At 42.3% G+C, this 14,902-nt stretch overlaps 1 protein-coding gene across 1 annotated transcript in view; it reads left to right on the top strand.

The window, feature by feature from the left end:
- The first annotated feature begins 5,305 nt into the window (after positions 1 to 5,305).
- efna4 (ephrin A4) overlaps positions 5,306 to 14,902 on the top strand; it is a 36,345-nt gene continuing 26,748 nt past the window's right edge. The window contains exon 1 of the mRNA XM_084944179.1: positions 5,306 to 5,850. Coding sequence (XP_084800305.1) covers positions 5,726 to 5,850 — 125 coding nt within the window. The 5' untranslated portion in view covers positions 5,306 to 5,725. The remainder of the gene's footprint in view (positions 5,851 to 14,902) is intronic.

Here is a 14,902-nt window from a genome sequence, read left to right as displayed (position 1 = left end):
TGTAAATGCATTTGACACATCTAACTGTTTCTGTGTACACTGTATGCTGTGTGGTCATCATCAGCGTAAATCATCTCTGTCAATGTGATTTTTTTACATAAAGTATTTATTCAAACATTAGTCATGCTGCCTTGTATTGTTTTCTCTATTTGGACAGTACTGAAGAGAACCATACTGAAGCTTTATATCACTGTTGTCCTATGAAAAATAACCATCAGTGCCTCCATTTCCTTAACCGCTTACACAATTCAGGGTTGCTGGAGAAGCACTGGACAAGCCTAAACAGGTCGCCAGGCTATTGGAGGGCCAATTAAGATTGAAAAATCCACACTCATATTCACTCCTGTGGTCAGTTTAGAACCACACATTAACCAAACAGGAGCTACTGTGAAAAGCATACATCTCCAAAAAGCTTCTCATAAGTTCAGAAAACAGCCCTTTACATTGGCGGTATAAAGTTCACACCTTTTCCTGATCTTTTAACCACATTTCATGATCATGACAGACTTTTGAAATGGCTTTTCTTTAGACCTGGCTTTGCAGACATCTGCAGTTTTGCATTCAGAACATAAGACCAGACTCTGAGTCTTTGAACAAAAAAAAAGGGACAGAGAGACGGAGAGGAGAGGAAAACCGATAGGAAACAAAGAAACACAGATTGGACACTGTAAGGAGAAAGAAGAGGCACAATTGGATTGCTCAGAGCGTTGTATTCAGTGGGGGCCACTTATACAGTCAATAGTAATGGATAGCACATGCCATATCAGTACAATAAGAGACCTTGCCTCTTTATCTGCTTACATGTAGTACATGGCAACAACAATAGCCACAAGTGCTGCATTGAAAATCTATCTGACATACTCAGCTCTCATCTTTTCTTTACAAATAGCAACTATTTGTCACCAAAAAAGTTGAAGCAGCTCCCCAGGCAACAAAAGAGAAAAACTAAATCAAGGAATAGACACAGATGACTGTCAATACACAAGAGGGCAAGAAAAGAGTAAACGCAGAGAACGACAGGTGGAGTTGAAGAAAAAGAGGGGAGGCGATGGGGGCTTAAGGGGAAGTAAGAAAGTGTGGTAAAAAGCATTCAATAAACACGTCTCTATAGTAACCAAGATGTAATTTGCTTGGTGAGAGAAAGAGAACGATGGCGATTGAGGGAGAGTGATGGAGAGAGGGGAATAGAAAAGCATTTACCATCGCTGCTTGAGTCCAGAGCTGTAATTACGGAACTGAGACGCAGCGACAGAGGGGGAGGAAAAGAGCGGAGGTACACACAAGAAAAGAGCTGCGCACATAGTGCTTTTACAAAAGGATAAGGTGACAATGAAAGATACACACAAGTGATGACCCCATAAAATTGCCACTGTTGCAAATAAGTGTCGTAGGCGTGCAGAAGAAAGCCGGCGAAAAAAGCAGCTCCGGTAAGAACAAAACGATAAAGACAAATCAGAAGGAAAGTTGAGAAAATGATGCCTTTTGTAAGCATGTGTGGAGGGAGAGTGTTCCTATTCATTTGTTCACGGGTCACAATTATGCCTGGTCATTAAGCCAAAAAAACAAATTAGCCACTTGAATAATTAAGCAGAGATATAAAACTTGGTGCAGCCAACACAGAGAGAAATGCAGGGGTGGAAATGGGACAAAGAAGAAGATGTGGAGTAAAAGTGAGGAGAGGGAGGAGTGACAGGCAGAGACAAGCTATCTTATAGGGAAGAGCAGCCTTGAATGATGAGTGATAGACAGACCGAGATGTGCGTGAAACGTGCGGGCATATGGCTGATTAAAATAGTAAGAGACCAAAAATAGCAGCATTACAAAGTAGATGGAGAATGGGGCCAGTGTGTGTGTGTGTGTGTGTGTGTGTGTGTGTGTGTGTGTGTGTGTGTGTGTGTGTGTGTGTGTGTGTGTGTGAGACATAGAGAGAGACAGACAGTCTGTATGAGAGGAACATGGTCATACTGTGTGTGTGTGTGTCTCTGTGTGTGTCTGTGTGTATAGGGTAGTTGATTACAGCTCTGGTGAGCTTGGTGTCAGTCTGTATACGTAGAGATAACAGGATTAAGAGGCTACTGACACTACTGTACAAAAGCAATGGAGGGAGGAGAGGGAGTGATGCTAGGAGGGGAAGGGTTGCAAGAAAACTGGTGGGGGAAGAAATAAACGAAAAGGAACTTAAAGGGACGTTCCCATCAAATTCCTTTGCCATATGCCAACTGGAGAATTAGGGCTAGAGTTCAGTAAAATTTACAGTATATCCTGCTTCCAAGGAGTCTTGTAATTTTTTAAAAATGGTCTAAAGCGATACTTCTTCAGGCTTTCTGGAGGTCGTTCAAAGTTTTGGGCGGATTGTTTTGTTAAATCACTCAACACTGACCTACGAATGATTCTAGCATAAAAAAGTCACCTAACTCAAGGGATTAACCAGGGTTGTGTCGGCACATAAGAAACAACCTAGCAAAGAACCAATTTTAAACTGCATCTTAGGGGACTTTGTTATTGGCAGCCTGTCGTAAAAAGGTGTAATTTGTTCCCATTTCTTTTAGTTGAATCTATGAAAATTGTCAAAGATAACACAATCTGACAGGCATAAATAGTGGCAAAAAGGTGGCATGCCTAAAAGGAAAAGAAAAACTATGAACAGATAAACCATATCTGAAAGTCATGTGCTTACAAAAATAGGGGGGGAAAATCCAGCAAAGACCTGGCTCAGGGCCTAAGAGATGCATCTGGTCCTTTATTATTCACTGAAGTCTCAGTAATGGTAACAGTGTAAGACGGGGTTTGTTAAGAAGCTTTTTATAAGGAAGGTAAACAGGAAGACAAAGTCAAATTACACAAAACAGGACTGAAAATCAGTGGCAACAGGTCTGATGGAGTGATTAATCCATATTTGACAGTATAGGTTAAATCATCATCCGTATGTACAGAGAAGGTCACCAGAGGTGATGGTTTTGGGCCTCCATGTTCTTTTAGTACAGTACAAGCATCTTTAAAAAAAAAACCTGGTCACTCAAGGGTTAATAAGAGTTATTAAAAGTCATGAAATCCTAGTCAAACATGCTGTTTTTTTCATCAAAACACCAAACAAATTAATATCTGTTGAAAGAGTAGTTTGTTTAAAAATAAACAGTGAATTCATTCTGGAAACTTGATTTGGCCTCAATAAGACTTTACGGATCTTTCCCTTTGTTTTTCACCTAGTGTATCTATGAATGCATGTGAGGAAAAATGCTAATCACATCTAAATAGATTCTCCTAACACAAACAGCGCTGCAAACATGCACATAAACGATTAAAAATGACACTTACCCAAAACACTGGCAGAAATCTTTCACGCAAAAGGCCTTACTGAACTGGTTTTTAACAAACTTGAAACCTTCCTGCTGTACTGTATATAACTTTGTATAAACATACTGCAATATTATGATTTCCTGCTCAATGTTCAATCAGTTTTGGTTATTTCCAGAGTTCTTTTAATGTTGTGTTGCTGGGATGTTCTTCCAGTTTTTAGCAGGGAGAGCTAATTATACTCCAATCTGATCGGCACTGATTTGAGTGTAAATTGGGTTTAGGAATCTTAAGTAAATAAGAGTGTTATTTCAGCTACAGGGTTACCCGATATATGAAGAACTAGTGTATAACAGAGAATGTTTGCTGAAGTAAACTGTGCCAAGAGACAGGAAAAAATATATTTGGCCAGTAATGAGAAGATCAATGAAAGTGAAGATTGAGACAGATGATGGATAGAGACTGGGGTAAAAAGAAGTAAAGGATTTTGGTAAGAGTGCTGATAATGATGAATAGCAGACAGACAGAACATGAGACAAATATTAAATAGGAAAGAAGGGAGGAAGAAAAGCAAGATTTAAGGAAGACGAGGACACAAAGTTGTTGCCAGAAGTTCTTTTCCTGCCTGTTGAGTTACAAGAAGGATTAGTAGTAGCAGAATTAATCAGCTATGCAATCAACATGTCTCTTAAATTAGTGTATCATAACTCTCGATTTTAATTGGTGGTCCCATGAGGTAAATGAGACCATTTTTCTCTCCAATCTAATCCAAGTAAAAGGAGGGAGTGGGCCAATTTATAGTGTGCAAAAGAAGAGTAAGCTGCAGGGCTCCTTAAACTCTTATGTTCAGAAGACATTCCCAAATTGAAAATTAGAAAGATTTTTTCAGAGAAAGAGTGGAAGAATAAAATGAATTTTCACAAAGTATTATTAACCTCTGGCACTATTGCAAAATTTGTGAGGAACTGTCTGGTCCTATAGATCAATCAAACAGAGAGAGAGAAAGAGAGAGACCCCCACAGAGTGAGTTACTCCTCTGTGGTCCTCTCCACGTTTGCTGAGGGAGCGCTGGCTCACCAGGGACAAATTAGCCACACAGGAGCACTGAGGCATCATGGGAAATTAATGATCAGGACCTCCAGGAAGTGAGCTAATGAGTCCTAGTGCCACACACACACACACACACACACACACAGAGACAGACACACACATGGTAGAAGACACAGAAAGCAAGACAAGAAAAAAGGAACTAACCAAATGTGCACACAGCTATCAATGTAACTTTGGATGAGTGATAGCACTGAACCAACAGCTGAGTTAGTGTGAACCACACAGGCTGCGCACACACACACACACACACACACACACACACACACACACACACACATTTGGAAAATCAGATAATTAGAGAGGACCACCAGTGGCTTTCGCCCATGGAGGCGTTGTGATTACTGTCGCTACACCCTCCCCTGGGGTGTTTGACAACAACCAGAGAATTAATACTTATCACAGCATACACACACACACAAACACCATCCAGCCAAGAGTGGTTGAACTAAATGTAGCTCTTGCAGACACCAGTTACGGAGATGTTGTGGCTCCCTGCTGTTATCCTGTGTTGGGTACTTGAATGCACCACTTCACCATACAGTTTTGGCCTACTTGGGGCTGTACAATAAGGACTGAAAAGAAATTTCAGGAGAGGACAAAGGACGCTTTCTTTTTGTATCAGTCAGCTGCTTACCTTAGAGCAGACACCCAACAACAAAAGCGGTGTTTGCTGTTGAGTAATGAGACTGAATAAGTGAAACTATTCGGTCCACTAAGAAGAACCCAGGTTTTCCTGAAAAACTGGAACAGTGACAATCTGTCTCCCCACACCAGTGGGCGCACCTCCCAAGGATTTAACTTAGCGCTGCAGTACAATAACATGGCCACACCCTTGTTGAGTGATTGGCCTAAAGTTTCCGCGGCACCGCCCTCGGCCCAGCGCATCCGCCCTTCCAGCGCTCCGTAGCCTGTTGCTGCCAAACCATCTGACAGTTAAAATTTATATTCTGACCTATTACTGTACTCGAATCCCCAAGCTTTAAAGTCAGTCTTCTTTTTTTTTTTTTAAGTCATTACAGTGACTAGAGCTCACTCTTAAACCACGATGCGCAGTGTGGAGACGCGCTCAGCAACGTTTCTCTGTGGTGGTGCACACCTTCTTTGCAGCCTGTAATTGTTAACTTTTTTTTGTGAGGGACATCACTTCACGTTGTTGCATCATGGGAAGCTGCAGCAGCAGTTGACGCTAAAGTGTGAGTTTGTTCATGAGTTGGTGAAGCTCCTGAAGAAAGTTGTTCGCGGAGCTCCTTTGCGTCGGGTCTCGTCACCTGATTTTGCGCACCACTCCCAGCCGGTGCAGAACCTTTCCGCAGCGGCCAGGATGGGCACCTTGCTGTGGACACTCGGAACTCCGCCTGCTTGGAAAGCTACGATTGTCTTCTTCAATATAATATCAGCTGTTGTGGCCAAAAGGCACACCGTGTTTTGGAACTCTACAAACACAAGGTGAGGAGGGGGAGTCTGTGCGCGTAATGACGCTTCTCTTGGTACAAAACGAGAAGGCTGTTTTATTTTCATCACTAGTGACCAAATAAATGTTCACTCTTAAGGGGTCCAGATTTGGTTTAATCTACCAGTTTAGGTGAGAATAAACATAGCTGGTCTGAACTTGCACTTTCATGCCATTGCACAACATCTTTAATGATGCCTTGTGAATGACTCAGGCTTTAGTTGTTTAAAAGAATCTCAGCTATTTACCAGCTCACGTCAATGTTTACTTAAATGCAGTAGGGAGGGAAGCAGGTCAAACCTGCACCAAAAGTTATCAGGCTGTTTCCTTTAAATCAAGTAGTCTCAACTCTGTGAGTACAGTGGAACCCTCGGTCCACTTGAGAGAGACCTGAGTGATCTCACCTCCTTGCCGCAGCCAGTTATCTTTATCATATTGACCACACTCTAACCGTGGCTTTCACCTGTCTGCTGCCTCTTGGAGTTAGTGATTATGCTACTTATAGAAAGGCAGAAGTAAGGGTTTCTTCCTAAGTGTTTGTTCTGAATAGTGCCCTAGATAGCATTCTCAGGACACAGGTGTATATTAAAGTCTAAAGTGCTGCTGTGCATAAGCGAATATGTAGTCAGGTAAGGGGAAGCTGTGTGTGTGTAATGGGTTGATTGGGGCCATTAGCCAGGCAGAGTGTGGCTCACCTGCTGATCCAGGTGTTCCAGTGCTTGCTAATTGAAGGTTTGAGGTGGAAGACCTGCGGGGCCTGACGGGCTACTGCCCACCAGAACACATTCGCGACTCTCTTACACGTTTTTCTAGACTCTTGCTCTCTCAGAGGCCAGAGTCCCCAAACGCTCTTTCAGATGAACGACCTTTTTACTTAGCCGTTGGCCACAGAGACTGCTCTGTCAGTAACTGTTTTATCTTTATGATTTTACATTTGTAGATGCTCAAAATCTGACAGAAATATGACTCCTGGGACTATTAATTTCCCCAAGAGCTCCTTTGTCTAGGGGGCAGGCTCTTGTAGTGGAGGTTATACCCGGTGTGTGCATGTGGGGGAAAACTCAGTCATGTAATTGGGATCTGACAGAAATGTGGTGGACAGAAACACTGTGAGGATTAGGAAGCACCTTCTTGTTCTCTAGAGATTCAGGGATGAATGGTCACAGCCTGTGGCACGGCCACACAGTCTGCTGCAACACCACGCAATCACAATGCCATCAGCATCACGGTGGAGAGTAACCCACTGTGGCAGAGAATCACTCTCATCAGCAACACCACCCAATCACAAAGCTATCAGTGGTGCCGTGATGCTGCACCAAGTCCAGAATCCCCTGGGTTTACCACAAGGATTTTCCTCTCCTCTCCTCTCCTCTCCTCTCCTCTCCTCTCCTCTCCTCTCTCTTCATTACCTCCCTTGTTACATCCTTCTCCTTTCATCTTTTGTCTGCACTCCCTCACTCCTCCTTCTCCGCTTTATGTCTCACAACTCCCTCCAGCCCAGTGATGGATATTGGCTGTGTGATTAGTTGAGCTTCAGTCATTTTCCCATACCATATTTTCTATTAGCTGCCAGCCAGCGAGCCAGCCAAGTTGTCCTGAGGCCTGTAAATGCAGCCAGGTGAGGGGAAGAGGAGCACAGGGACACGAGAGTCGTGATTTTGTTAGATCAACGTAGCAATAAGAGAGCCAAAGACTGCGTCTGACATTCTGAGTACAGACAGTCAGAAAATAACCACGATTGGCTTTCTGCTTTTTTTTTTGTTCACAGTGCTGCAACAGATTACAGTGTAACTGTTATTAATAACCATGTAAAACCTTTTTTTTTGACATTTTCAGCATAACTTTGTGTTATTTCATCCATTCCCATTCTACATTGCCTTGTTTAACATCTTTCAGCTCACTGTTGTGGCTGAGATTTAGTTTCAGTGCTTTGATTCTTGCTAAAATGGCTCTGGTAAGTCCATCATCTATGGGCTACCTGGGCGACACAAAACCAGCAGCAGGTCAAAGATGGTGACCAGAGGTATACTAAGTAAGAGAAAAGCCTCGTTTTCTTTTGGAGTTGATGAAACGGGACTTAAAGAGAGTTAATCTTGGATCATCATTCTCCATGTTGCCAGACGCATGACTTGAGATACACACTAACATTCCTCTGTAACTGCAAATGTTGTAAACACTATAGCTTTATAAGCTAAAAACAGTTTATAGTTTTGTGTAGAACTGGCTTTGCTTGATTTATTGGTAAAATATTGATAATAAATTTGACCCCATGCACCAACCTTCTTTGGAAATTTATTTTGCACATTCATGAACTAACAATAAGTGATTGAGTGTATTCATGGCAACATTATTCCTGTCACATGTGAATCTGGGAAATCATCTAAAGACTAGCTTAAAACAAATGCTTAAGCTGCTTATAACAACCGTAGCTGGTGGGAAAACGGACCCTTTTTAATATGAACGACAGGAGCCCATCTCTGGCCTTCACCTTTCCCTACAACATCTAGATTTATAGTTTTAATGAAGCAAGGGCAGTGAAGTGGAGACTGTAGGGCTTCACTGCTCTGTTCTTTGCTGGCTAATATGCTTGTAACAAAGGCTCAATGAAACACTTTAACTGGCACACATTTAGCACCCCCTATATTGAAAAATGAAGCTCTGAAATGAAAGTGATAGACTGACTGCGGGGTCGGCGTTGAACATTGCAGAATCGGATACCCCTGCCTCTTTCTTTTGTGGGGCTCCAGTGGTTCGATCGCCCTCTTTTATGATTTTTTATGAACACGGTTTACGATCGCTCTCCATTTTATAACCGTGTCTCTCTCAGAGCAATAGTTCCTTATTAGAAGAGAAATTATTTTTTACTTCCTGGAGCAGTTAAAGGTTAGTATAATAATATAACCCCAGTGCTCAAAGCTTGAGTGTGTGTGTATTTGTGAGTGCTGACAGTTTACCTTAGCTCTCCCCTGAGCCACAAGCTCAGACTGGTTTATTGGTGTATTCAGCTTCTTCTTGTGTTCCACGGAGAGCTTTTAAACCTGTTGGGCCAAACACGTTGACCAGCCTATTTGCAGATACAGCTGTGTCTGCTTTTTGCGCTGCATGCATCCTCATAAATTCGCTCAGGAGCCGTCGGGAAGTTTACTCAAAGCATCAAAACTTTAGGGATTGAATTACACTTCTTGGGGGACAAGAAATGGCTTGAAAGATTGGGCTGCTCATACATCTGTAACGAGAATAAATGTCACCCATACCTGGAGCTTTAATCACCTACTCCATTTTCTGGTTCTTGGCACTCACTTGTACTATTGCTTTCCCTCCTATCTGCCCGGAGAGGATGAAAACTTGTTGCAACAGTTCCCCTGGATCACAGCTCAAGCTTCAGTCTCTGCTTGCCAGCTCCTTTGCTTTCTCCGCACCCCAATTTTTTTTGGTTTCTGAATTTGCGTAGAGGCAGACAAGCGTAGTTTTAATTGTAAATGACATTAACATTTAAAACCCGCGACAGAAACATCGTAACCAGTTTTCCTTACCTGCATCCTCACTTGCTCAGACTTGAACTCACTCTGAAAGTTTGGACACAAACTTAATCATCATAAAACATCAGACCAGACCCCTCTGAGCTCTCGCGCTCCCTCTCTTTTTTTTTCTTTCTTTCTTTCTCCCCCCGTCTCTCACCCGCTCACACAAAGACCTAGGGTGAGCTCTAAGCCAGTGAAGCATGTTTAAACGGGGCATGAGGTGATGAATATTTGTATTGGTTTTCTGTATCTTTATTGAAAGCTGCCCTCATAAGTCCTCCGTGTAATCTTTGCTCTGTTTATGCATCATTTCCGTCTGTGTGCACTCGTGAATGATCCAGTTTAAATACCAAAGTAAATCACATTCTGCATACCATAGCTGCACTCACGTACACACACACGTAACTGATCTGTGGGATTGCACAAACAGACACATGCAATATACAGTAAAATAAAAGCAGATAAGTTGTAATTGTGTCTTGTCAAGGATGATGAGTGCACTTTTAGACTGATTTCTTTCTTCTCCTTATTTTATTCCTTCATCCAGCGATCTGTCTGCATCTATTACCCCTCTGTAGATTGGACATGCAAATGAATACGTTCCTCGGATTGCTTTCTCTTCTCTCTGTGTCTGTCTATGTACTAATCTCTATCTTCCCCTGGTAAATGATTAACATGGAGAACCTGGCTGAACTGTAATCAACAAACCCACAGTGAGGTAATTACCACTTTATTCCTGCTAACAAAGAAGTCCCCCTCTCTCTCACTCACTCTCACACACACTCTCTTCCTCGTTCTCTGAATATCACTTCATGTCTCTCTCTCTTTCTCATCTGTCATAGCTGCATCAGTGTCTCTCTCCCTCCTCCGTGTCAGTGCCTATTGTCTGACTTCGCCGCTGCGCTGTGGTCTGTGCAGATATAGAACCGCCTTTGCGAGTGCAATTGTGTACGTTATCTGTCTTTGTAAATGCGCTTTGTCTGTTTGTTTGTGGTATCGAGTCTATTATCTGGAGGTAAACTGTGGTTGAGTTAACTTCTGTGTACACTCGAGCTTCTTCATCTCTGTCAGAAAACAATGCAAGGCAGTGATTTTTAGTGATTTGAATGCCTGAGAATTGACGTTGGGTGTCGTCGTTGTTGTTGGTTGAAGTTCATTTCACTGGAACAATAGCTCTGTCAGAGGTGTGTGCGTGCCTGTGTGTGTGTCTGTGCGTGCAAGCTTGTGGCTCTTACTGGCTGGTTAGCGTAAAAGGGAAGTCTTTGTTTCCTTGAAGAGATGCAGTGTGATAAGTGTAAGTTCTGGAAAAACAAAACCCAGAAATGCACGAGGATACACAGCCCCATTAAACCACTCAAGGCTTTGATTCATTTCTGATCTCGCACATAATTCATCTGGGTTGTTTTTCTTTTTTTGGGGGGGGTTGGAGGTGCTTTTGTCTATCTTTTTTTTTTTTTTTACTTTTCTCCAAACTTCCCTTCATCTCACAGCAAGTAGTGAAAATAGCTTAACAGGAAAAATCGTCTGTTCCGGTCAGCAGTATGTAGCTGTGGGAACATTTACCAACCACTGTGCCTGCCAGCCTCGCATCTAAATAGGTCATTGTTTTGTTTCCACTCGTTAGTTGATTTTAGGTGTGACTAAAGTGTTCGAGGAAAAAGGCATAATATTGTCTGTGGATGCTTGGCTTTTTTTTAAGGTGGGGCTTGCATATAAGAGTATTGTGCAACTTTAAAATGCCACATGGCCTAACTATCTCCAGCAAGTCTTTCCAGAAATATTTAGAGGTATCTACCATGCGACACTGCTTCCCTCACCTTTCATGTGTACATCTGTGTGAAATCAGTAATCCTCTATTTCACTGTTTAGTGATATACCTTAGAATGAAACCAGCATAATCGTTGCACGACAAAACTAATCTTTGCATTTGAAGTGAACGCTGAGATACACATGCATAGGAAGACTCGAGCACACTGTGCTGAAAATGAGGTTTGGGGCCTAGCAGTGAGGATGTCTGTATTAAAATGGATCAGATAGTCACAGTGCAGCTTGGAGCAGTCGGAGCAGACATGGTGTACAAGCATGAAAGGACGGCCGCTCTCTCCTCCTGGTCAGGATATTTAGTCAATCGATACCAATTTAACACCCAGATATTATCGCCGGCTTCTTGCATTATCGCTAGACTGCATATGGACCCATCTCTTTCCCAATTTCTCTCCCCACGCTGCCCTGTTTCTCTGTGTACACACATACATCAATATTAGGTTGCATTAAGCTGTAATAAGTTGCATTGTATGAATGTCTCCAAGTGGGGTGGAACAGCTGTGGAATGAAATGAGGTTCAGTGATGTCTGCAGCTCAGTTGGCACGGTGCAGCCCAGCTTTGGCACAAAATGGCTGCTGTGGCGCATGTGTGTGAAGAGGGTGGTTATGGTGGTTAAGGGCCGTTGGTGAGCACTGAGCAGGAGCGCATTCATTCATTCACGACACACAATGAGATGTCATTGTTGTAAGTGTCAGGCGAGCTGTGTATTCCTTTGACGTACAAAACGCCGCCAATTAAATTGGCACGCAAGAATTTGTAAACTGTGGGAAACGCCGTCACTCTAAGCTTGACCAAAACAAAGCAATCTGCTCGCTGTTTGGCCCATATGTGCATTTTCGAATATTTCATTCTCATTTTATTACGCGTGCAGGCAGAAACGCGTCCGCATGTACCTATAACCTCTCGCTGTACTCTTTCACTCAGCTCAGAGATCCTGCCAAGAGGCAACTTGGGAATTCCCGCTGACAGAAATTGAATTAGTATTGACCGAGGCAAAGCAAAAGGCTGTAGCTGGAATCAGGATTATTGTACCAGACAAGGTCCTCACTACCAGGAGGGCACTGAGACATGTTTGCCATCATATCTCTATACTCTTTAAAGATGCTTAAGGACATTCACTCCAGAAGTGTTTCTTGATAATTGCTTAGATGTTCACACAGAATCTCCAAGCCTGTTTCCTAGAAATTGCTCCTGCTTTTGTGCGTATTTCCGTGCAATGACTCACTTGTTTTGGTCACTAACTGAGAGTCACAGTCATCAGGTGCAGACAGGACAGCCATTTTTCTTGCAAAACTCTAACTTTTTGCCTTGTTAGCGGACAACTTTTGTGTTTTCATCATAAATCTGCGACTTCAGGAGTGCTTCTCTCATGTGTCACATAACCAGTAGATGGCTGAAAAGCGACAGTAGAGGAGTAGAGGTCTATGGGCTTGATGTGTTTTTAAAAGTCTTAATATTCATGTGTTTGATTTGAACGCTGCAGTGTGTCACTGGATTAAAGTAAAGAGCCCCACAAATCTGTCTCAGGTTTAAATTCTCTCTTTCACGTGTCACAAAGTGTCTGCGAAGTGGTGCTTTTAAGCTACATTTATTACGATTTGGGGAAATATCATAAATGTTCTTGATGTAATAATAATAAGGCACTCTGGCGTTCTGTCGTGGGGGGTGTATAATGGAGGATTTAAAATAATTTTCTTTTATATAAAAATGAATTCTGAGGAAAATGCTTAAAAGCACAGAATAGCATAAATTCCCATATTCTGATTACGGAGAATGTTTTGTGCAAGCTGCTAACTCGCAGCTTTTTGATAAGTATTAGCAATTATGTATTCTGGTGGTATGTATAAAGGATTTTTTTTAAAGCTATAGGTGTGGCTGTGTACACTTTATCTACACACAACAAAGAAATCTTTAGATTTAAAAAGATATGTAAAGGGGTGTGAACATGTGTGTGTACTTATGGGGTGTATGTTTCATTTTTGCTCTCTTTTTATAGTTGTTACAGAAAAGTTTCGAGTAACACTTTCAGCTACACATATACAAGTATTCCTATTTCCTAAAGCCGCTTTTTATCCTGTCCTTTGAGATTTCCAGATAGATCACAAGACAAATGTTGTGCTGTGTTGATATTATGACTCTTCTGTATTATTAATTTATTTATTTTTAGGAGACTTTTCCATGGTGGAACAAAAACTAATATTATTTTGGTATTGCCTCCCAGAAGTGTGGTAGCACAGCCTACCCCCCAGTGATGTAAAACACGTGCACACACATTTCGCTTCTGTTTCTCTTTGCGCTGCCACACACACCACAAATGAATATACACGCTGCCTTGCCTGCTTCATTTTTTTTTTTTTCGTCAGCCCCCAGAGATGGTAAAAACATTAGACCTGCAGTGGAGAAAAGTGAGGGATGGAGAGTGCGTTAAGGAGACGATGGTAGTGAAAGAGTCAACAGATTTCAACTCCCAAAACAGCTCAGGGAGGCCCCCAGGGATGGAGGGATGGGGAGAGAGGGAGAGAGGGAAGAAAGGATGTCAGCAGGTATTACTATCACTGTCACAAGAAGGCGTGAGGAGCAAACCCTCTCTCCACCCCTCCCTCCAAACACACACACACACACACACACACACACAGGGGCTTACTCACACACTCACCGTGACGCAGCCATGTATACAGGTGTCGTAGAGAGGCTCACACACGCTACCGTCACCCTGCCTGCATATACGCTCGCTCATGGATGCTCGGACTCTGGGGAGAAGCCACGTAGGGATCACGCTGCGTTTAGACCTGACGCTGCTTTCAGTTTGCGCTACAGTCTTTACCTGATTGCCACCGAGACATAATATAATAACACATGATTATTAAAGAAATAAATACCAGCAATTCTTTGAGGACTTCACTAAGATGAAGATATGGTTTTTGTCTTGTTTTGTTGGTTTTTTTTGTTGTTTTTTTGGGGGGGGCGATGTGCGTGCATGCAGACAAGATTTGCTTTTGTTGTTGCAATAACCCGTACCACATGATTTTTTTTGGGGGGGGGGGAGGAGGGGGGGTGCAGTGATGCACAGCTTGATGCTTGTCTCCTGGTACTCTGACTGCTATTTTTCTCACTTGCATCCTTGTTCCTTTTTTCCACCTCTTTCCTCAACATTTTCTTCCAATGAGATCTTTTATTTATGAGTTCAAGGAAATGTGGGCTTTATTTTTCAGAATTCTTTATTTGATCAACTCTGCTATGTAATTGTAGCTATATAATTGCCATCGGTTAACCCCCTACTGTGTTCACTTTTTAAATGTGCACAAACACATATGTATCTCTTAATAATCTGCATGTTATTAGTTTGGTATCTCGCCATGTTATGTTACTGTGCATAGCGTGGGGGGGAAATACTGTGAAAACCAACTTGGAGCTCAATTTTAGTTATGCTTTATCTGCCACTTAGTTTTTTAAGGGCTTAACTTGTGTTTTCTTTAATCCTTTAAGTAAACTTTTATTTTTTGGAATCGTTGATAGTCTAGGAGTATCGGGAATGGTGGTTGCGTTTTGTGCTGAATGGATGGAAATAGCTTTGTCCCAAATCTCCATAGTTGTGGCCTTGTAGCAGTAGAACTCATGAATCTCATTGCTCCCCTATTCAGCTGGAAATGGAGTTCTTGTACACGGTGCACTTCTCAAAACACTGTAGCAGATGCTGCGCGT

Source organism: Perissodus microlepis, chromosome 11 (genome assembly GCF_051167445.1).
Source record: "Perissodus microlepis isolate ML-2025 ecotype Zambia chromosome 11, ASM5116744v1, whole genome shotgun sequence".
In the NCBI taxonomy this organism is placed as follows: domain Eukaryota; kingdom Metazoa; phylum Chordata; class Actinopteri; order Cichliformes; family Cichlidae; genus Perissodus; species Perissodus microlepis.
Note: the sequence above shows the minus strand (reverse complement) of the source record. Positions and strands in the feature narration are given on the sequence as shown.